The sequence below is a fragment of the Procambarus clarkii genome, chromosome 13 (genome assembly GCF_040958095.1).
Source record: "Procambarus clarkii isolate CNS0578487 chromosome 13, FALCON_Pclarkii_2.0, whole genome shotgun sequence".
NCBI classification, from domain to species: Eukaryota; Metazoa; Arthropoda; class Malacostraca; order Decapoda; family Cambaridae; genus Procambarus; species Procambarus clarkii.
The window spans coordinates 9,560,108-9,568,150 of record NC_091162.1 but is presented as its reverse complement, the minus strand read 5'-3'; the positions used below and the strand labels follow the sequence as shown (position 1 = coordinate 9,568,150).

At 54.7% G+C, this 8,043-nt stretch overlaps 1 protein-coding gene across 1 annotated transcript; it reads left to right on the top strand.

The window, feature by feature from the left end:
• Nucleotides 1-466: 466 nt before the first annotated feature.
• On the top strand, nt 467-7,251 carry LOC138364325 (uncharacterized). Its single transcript, XM_069323927.1, has 2 exons — nt 467-603; nt 5,232-7,251. Exons 1-2 carry the CDS (start codon nt 467-469, stop codon nt 7,249-7,251), a joined length of 2,157 nt encoding a protein of 718 aa, XP_069180028.1.
• Nucleotides 7,252-8,043: the final 792 nt, after the last annotated feature.

Genomic DNA, 8,043 nt, shown 5'->3' with positions numbered 1-8,043 from the left:
GTGGGGGTGGGTTGTTGTGGTGGTGGGTTGTTGTGGGGGTGGGTTGTTGTAGTGGTGGGTTGTTGTGGGGGTGGGTTGTTGTAGTGGTGGGTTGTTGTGGGGGTGGGTTGTTGTAGGGGTGGGTTGTTGTGGGGGTGGGTTGTTGTGGGGGTGGGTTGTTGTAGTGGTGGGTTGTTGTGGGGGTGGGTTGTTGTGGGGGTGGGTTGTTGTGGGGGTGGGTTGAGGGGGTTAAGGTGGGGAGGGTTATATAGGACTGGGTGGGGCGCGGGTAGTTACTCAAGGAAGTGCTTGGCCAAATGACCAGCAGTTTGTAAACACCAATATGAGTCAATATTGCAACACACTTAAGCACATCTGTTGGACGTCTCAGAGCTTGTTTAAGACTACTGAAGATAAATAATAGTGTACATAAATGTTAGTTAGGTACACAACCAAGAGTTCTTCAAGCAGATCGTCGAGGACGCCGATGATACTGTGCCCAGCGGTGTTGGACGCACACTGGACGCAGTTGGACGCAGTTGGACGCACACTGGACGCAGTTGGACGCACACTGGACGCAGTTGGACGTACATTGGTCACACATTTGGAGACTATGAGGAGCCGGTCGGCCGAGTGAACAGCACACTGGACTTGTGATCCTGTGTTCGATCCCAGGCGCCGGCGAGAAACTATGGGCAGAGTTTTTTTCACCCTATGCCCCCTGTTACCTAGCAGTAAAATAGGTACCTGGGTGTTAGTCAGCTGTCACGGGCTGCTTCCTGGGGGAGGAGACCTGGTTTAGGACCGGGCCGCGGGGACACTAAAGCCCCGAAATCATCTCAAGATAACCTCAAGATAACCATTAATACCCACATCTAAACTGCATATATCGATTGTATAGTCAACACCATAGTCAGCAGAACTGCAGATGAAGCATCAGGCGAAAACACCTCCCACGATCAGTCCACCTTGAGCCTTCGTCCTGCACACACACACACACACACACACACACACACACACACACACACACGGGATTGAGATTACCAGCGGGGAAGTAAGGAAGTGTTTACTAGAGTTGGATGTGACAAAGGCTATAGGCCCAGATGGAATCTCCCCTTGGATACTAAAGGAAGGAGCAGAAGAACTGTGCTTGCCACTCTCCATGGTGTATAACAAATCACTGGCAACAGGGGAACTGCCAGAAATTTGGAAAGCAGCTAACGTAGTCCCGATATACAAGAAAGGGGATAGACACTAGGCACTGAATTACAGACCAGTGTCCCTAACCTGCATACCATGCAAGATGATGGAGAAGATTGTGCGAAGAAAGCTAGTGGAGCACCTGGAGCGAAAGAACTTTGTAACACAGCATCAACATGGATTCAGGGATGGCAGGTCCTGCCTCACAGGGTTACTTGAATTCTACGACCAGGCAACAAAAATAAGGCAAGAAAGAGAAGGGTGGGCAGACTGCATATTTTTGGATTGTCAGAAAGCCTTTGACACAGTGCCACACAAGAGGCTAGTGAAAAAACTGGAGATGCAGGCTGGAGTGAAAGGGAAGGTACTCCGTTGGATACAGGAGTACCTAAGTAACAGGAGACAACGAGTCAGTGTGAGGGGTGAGGTCTCAGATTGGCGAGACGTTACGAGTGGAGTACCGCAGGGACCTATACTGTTTCTGATATATGTAAATGATCTTCCAGAGGGTATAGAATCGTTTCTCTCAATGTTTGCCGATGATGCAAAAATTATGAGGAGGATTGAAACTGAGGACGATAGTAGGAGGCTACAAGATGACCTAGACAGACTGAGTGAATGGTCCAACGTTGAATGGCTGTTGAACTTCAACCCGAGTAAATGCAAAGTAATGAAACTAGGTGGTGGAAATAGGAGGCCAAACACAGGATACAGAATAGGAGATGAAGTACTTAATGAAACGAACAGAGAGAAAGATCTAGGAGTTGATATCACACCAAACCTGTCTCCTGAAGCCCACATAAAAAGAATAACGTCTGCGGCATATGCGAGGCTGGCTAACATCAGAACAGCGTTCAGGAACCTGTGTAAGGAATCATTCAGAATCTTGTACACCACATATGTAAGACCAATCCTGGAGTATGCGGCCCCAGTATGGAGCCCGTACCTTGTCAAGCACAAGACGAAGCTGGAAAAAAGTCCAAAGGTATGCCACTAGACTAGTCCCAGAACTAAGAGGCATGAGTTACGAGGAAAGGCTGCGGGAAATGCACTTTACGACACTGGAAGACAGAAGAGTAAGGGGAGACATGATCACAACCTACAAAATCCTCAGAGGAATCGACCGGGTAAACAAGGATAAACTATTCAACACTGGTGGGACGCGAACAAGGGGACACAGGTGGAAACTGAGTACCCACATGAGCCACAGAGACGTTAGAAGGAACTTTTTCATTGTCAGATTAGTTAACGGATGGAATGCACTAAGCAGTGATGTGGTGGAGGCAGACTCCATACACAGTTTTAAATGTAGATATGATAGAGCCCAGTAGGTTCAGGAATCTGTACACCAGTTGATTGACAGTTGAGAGGCGGGACCAAAGAGCCAAAGCTCAACCCCCGCAAGCACAAATAGGTGAGTACAAATAGGTGAGTACACACACACACACACACACACACACACACACACACACACACACACTATAGCTAGCTCCTGGCCCAGTAGAGAACATATAAGTTTTATAATAAAGAAGAAAAAGTCACAGGGGTTGGTAGTCCGTTCCTTCCCGCCACCATGAAAGCTAGATCAACAACCAACGCAGCTGATAACACATATCTGCATTTGTAAACGATTATTTTTGTTATATTATTGTCACATTTAGGCTTATGTTCAGCTACCCTATACCATATGAAGGGGAGTACAGGGTGTGTCAAGAAGAAGCTAGCATTATGAGGCTAAGTCATCAAGAACACCAGAGGGAATAAGGTATCAGTTATACTGTGGTCTGGGCCGCCGACTGATAAACTCTTGGGAATCTTCACTTCATAAAACGTATGACAATGCTGGTCAAGTTTCTCTCTCAAAATAGACTCAAAATTGATGTAATGGACTGATTTGCCCGGTTCTTTTAGTGACTATATATATAATTCTCAATAGGGTGAGAGAGAGAGAGAGGGAGGGAGAGAGAGAGAGAGAGAGAGAGAGAGAGAGAGAGAGAGAGAGAGAGAGAGAGAGAGAGAGAGAGAGAGAGAGAGAGAGAGAGAGAGAGAGAGAGAGAGAGAGAGAGAGAGAGAGAGAGAGAGAGAATATTACAGCATTCATCGTAGTTACAATCAACAATTAAGGTAATTAATTCGCTTAAGTATTCACACAGTTTACTGAAATACGAAACCAATTTACCGCCATGAACAAGGAAAACAGACTCTCAACTCATTAAAAAAGTATTTGTCAGGGAGTTGAGTGACAGTTGGAAATTGGCGGGAAGTGACGTGATCGGTGGAAATTGGCGGGAAGTGAACTGATTGGTGGAAATTGGCGGGAAGTGAAGTGATTGGTGGAAATTGGCGGGACGTGAAGTGATTGGTGGAAATTGGCGGGAAGTGAAGTGATTGGTGGAAATTGGCGGGAAGTGAAGTGATTGGCGGGAAACGAAAATAGGGGCGAGGTGAAAATTTGGCGGGAAGTGGTGTGAGGGAGAGGCGGTACAAACGGCGCCTGGCCGTCCAAACACAGGTCTGGAAAAGCATTCAACGCTCGCTAACAATGAGAACAATAGTATAGACATATTACCCGCGCTGAACAGCAGGTCAGAGGCCAGGAGAGAACAGTCAGGTGTGTGGGAGAACACTGTTCTCATCTAGTTGTGCTTGCGGGGGTTGAGCTTTGGCTCTTTGGTCCCGTCTCTCAACCGTCAATCAACAGGTGTACAGGTTCCTGAGCCTACTGGGCTCTATCATATCTACACTTGAAACTGTGTATGGAGTCAGCCTCCACCACATCACTGCCTAATGCATTCCATTTGTCAACCACTCTGACACTGAAGAAATTCTTTCTAACGTCTCTGTGGCTCATTTGGGTACTAAGTTTCCACCTGTGTCCCCTTGTTCGTGTCCCACCCGTGCTGAAGAGTTTGTCTTTGTCCACCCTGTCAATTCCCCTGATAATTTTGTAGGTGGTTATCATGTCTCCCCCTACTCTTCTGTTTTCCAGGGATGTGAGGTTCAGCTCCTTTAGCCTTTCCTCGTAGCTCAATCCTCTCAGTTCCGGGACGAGCCTGCTGGCATACCTCTGAATCTTCTCTAACTTTGTCTTGTGTTTAACTAGGTATGGACTCCAGGCTGGAGCTGCATACTCCATGATTGGTCTTACATAAGTGGTATACAGGGTTCTGAAAGATTCCTTACACAAGTTTCTGAAGGCAGTTCTTATGTTAGCCAGTCTAGCATATGCCGCTGATGTGTGTGTGTGTGTGTGTGTGTGTGTGTGTGTGTGTGTGTGTGTGTGTGTGTGTGTGTGTGTGTGTGTGTGTGTTTGTGTGTGTGTGTGTGTGTGTGTGTGTGTGTTTGTGTGTGTGTGTGTGTGTGTGTGTGTGTGTGTGTGTGTGTGTGTGTGTGTGTGTGTGTGTGTGTGTGTGTGTGTGTGTGTGTGTGTGTGTGTGTGTGTGTGTGTGTGTGTGTGTGTGTGTGTGTGTGTGTGTGTGTGTGTGTGTGTGTGTGTGTGTGTGTGTGTGTGTGCGTGTGTGCGTGCGGAGTTAGCGGGGGAGCGTGCGGGCGGTGATGGAGTGCGAGTGTGACCCGCCGCCAGAAACACCCCCCACAACACGCCCCGCCGCTGGTTACGCCGCACTTAATTGGCGACTGCGATTGCTTGTTATGCACGCCGCGCTCCCCCCCTTAACGACTCCACGTGGAGTGCCCGCCCGGTCGTCATGGCAACCGCCGCTCCAGGCTCCTGATTGGGCGGCGGTGAGCGGGAAGCGTGACGTCACCGCTAACAAAAGCGGGTTGCTGCGCGGGAAACCCATGATCGGGGCGGGGACGCGGCGGGATTGGCTTAGAGGCCACGAACGGAAGCATTAATTGGCTAAGCAACAGCCAATCACAGGCTGGGAAGAAATATCTCCACGTGGAGTGGGATTTGGGTTGGAGGCGAAGGAGCAGCTTAAAGAAAAGGAGAACTTTGTCCGTGTTGAGAGTTTTTGGGGAGGAAAAACGGAATGGCGGTAGTGTGTGAGCCTCACGCAGGGCCGGAGACCCTGATGAGAAAATATCAGAGACAATCCACGCCCCCTCCACGCCTCCCCACGCCCGGGCACGCCTCCCCACGCCCCCTCCACGCCTCCCCACGCCCCCTCCACGCCTCCCCATGCCCCTCCACGCCCGGGCACGCCTCCCCACGCCCGGCCACGCCTCCCCACGCCCGGGCACGCCTCTCCACGCCCGGCCACGCCTCCCCACGCCCGGCCACGCCTCCCCACGCCCGGGCACGCCTCCCCACGCCCGGGCACGCCTCCCCACGCCCGGGCACGCCTCCCCACGCCCGGGCACGCCTCCCCACGCCCGGGCACGCCTCCCCACGCCCGGGCACGCCTCCCCACGCCCGGGCACGCCTCCCCACGCCCCCTCCACGCCTCCCCACGCCCGGGCACGCCTCCCCACGCCCCCTACCGGAGCTGGCGCCTACAAGAGGGGGATTTGTTGTGTAATTATGATAAGAAGGACCAGAGGGCCGTGCTAAGATCCCCCACTTTACCTCTAGTGCTTCACCTCTCCCAGCCACCAGCCCCAAGCCACGACACGCCTTCCCAAGCCACGCCACGCCTTCCCAAGCCACGCCACGCCTTCCCAAGCCACGCCACGCCTTCCCAAGCCACGCCACGCCTTCCCAAGCCACGTCACGCCTTCCCAAGCCACGCCACGCCTTCCCAAGCCACGCCACGCCCTCCCAAGACACGCCACGCTCTCCCAAGACACGCCACGGCCACCCAAGCCACGCCACGCCTTCCCAAGCCACGCCACGCCATTCCAAGCCACACCACGCCATCCCAAGACACGCCACGCTGTCCCAAGCCACGTCATGCCTTCCCAAGCCACGCCACGCCTTCCCAAGCCACGCCACGCCTTCCCAAGCCACGCCACGCCTTCCCAAGCCACGCCACGCCTTCCCAAGCACCGCCACAGCCACCCAAGCCACGCCCTCTCAAGCCACGCCAAGCCCTCCCAAGCCACGCCACAGCCACCCAAGCCACGCCCTCTCAAGCCACGCCACAGCCACCCAAGCCACGCCATCCCAAGCCACGCCACGCCCTCCCAAGTCACGCCACAGCCACCCAAGCACCGCCACGGCCACTCAAGCCACGCCAAGCCCTCCCAAGCCACGCCACAGCCACCCAAGCCACGCCCTCTCAAGCCACGCCACAGCCACCCAAGCCACGCCATCCCAAGCCACGCCACGCCCTCCCAAGTCACGCCACAGCCACCCAAGCACCGCCACGGCCACTCAAGCCACGCCAAGCCCTTCCAAGCCACGCCACAGCCACCCAAGCCACGCCCTCTCAAGCCACGCCACAGCCACCCAAGCCACGCCATCCCAAGCCACGCCACGCCTTCCCAAGCCACGCCACGCCATCCCAAGCCACGTCACGCCTTCCAAAGACACGCCACGCCATCCCAAGCCACGCCACGCCATCCCAAGCCACGCCACGCCATCCCAAGCCACGCCACGCCATCCCAAGACACGCCACGCCATCCCAAGCTACGCCACGCCTTCCCAAGACACGCCACGCCATCCCAAGCCATCCCACGCCATCCCAAGTCATCCCACGCCATCCCAAGCCACGCCACGCCATCCCAAGCCACGCCACGCTCTCCCAAGCCACGCCACGCCATCCCAAGCCATGCCACGCCATCATAAGACACGCCACGCTCTCCCAAGACACGCCACGCTCTCCCAAGACACGCCACGCTCTCCCAAGACACGTCACGCCATCCCAAGCCACGCCACGCCATCCCAAGCCACGCCACGCCATCCCAAGCCACGCCACGCTTTCCCAAGCCACGCCACGCCATCCCAAGCCACGCCACGCCATCCCAAGACACGCCACGCTCTCCCAAGACACGCCACGGCCACCCAAGCCACGCCACGCCATCCCAAGCCACGTCACGCCTTCCCAAGCCACGCCACGCCATCCCAAGCCACGCCACGCTCTCCCAGGACACGCCACGCTCTCCCAAGACACGCCACGGCCACCCAAGCCACGCCACGCCTTCCTAAGCCACGCCACGCCTTCCTAAGTCGCGTCACGCCTTCCCAAGCCACGCCATGCCACCCCAAGCCACGCGATGCCATCCCAAGCCACGACATCCCAACTCACTCTACACCACGCCTTCCCAAGCCACACCACGCCTTTCCAAGTTAAGCAAACGCATTCCCAAGCCACGCCTTCCTAAGCCTCGCCACGCCTTCCCAAGCCACGCCTTCCCAAATCACTCAATGCTTTTAGAAACCACGTTATGCATTCACAAGCCACGCCAAGCTTTCCCAATCCACGCCATTTCAAGCCACGCCATGCCTTCCTAAGCCAGCCTACGCTTTTCCAAGCCACTCAACGCAATCCCAAGCAACGCCACGCCTTCCCAAGCCAAGCAACGCATTCTAAAGCCACGCCACGCCTTCCCAACCCAAGCCACGCATTCTAAAGCCACGCCACGCCTTCCCAACCCAAGCCACGCATTCTAAAGCCTTGCCACGCCTTCCCAACCCAAGCCACGCATTCCTAAGCCACGCCCCGCTTCCCAAGCCACGACGTGTCTTCCCAAGCCACGTAATACCGTTCCAAGCCCCGCCCTGCCTTCTCAAGCCATGCTTCGCCTTTCCAAGCCATTCCATGCCTTTCAAAGCCACGTCATGTCATGTGGTGTGTGTGTGTGTGTGTGTGTGTGTGTGTGTGTGTGTGTGTGTGTGTGTGTGTGTGTGTGTGTGTGTGTGTGTGTGTGTGTGTGTGTGTGTGTGTGTACTCACCTAGTTCTCACCTAGTTGTGTTTGCGGGGGTTGAGCTCTGGCTCTTTGGTCCCGCCTCTCAACCG

Bases quoted from the DNA above. Each gene is read 5' to 3' on its own strand.
- LOC138364325 (XM_069323927.1), top strand. From the start codon at position 467: ATGATACTGTGCCCAGCGGTGTTGGACGCACACTGGACGCAGTTGGAC. The intron at 604-5,231 runs GTCGGCCGAGTG...AGAAAATATCAG, and splicing joins TTGGAGACTATGAGGAGCCG to AGACAATCCACGCCCCCTCC.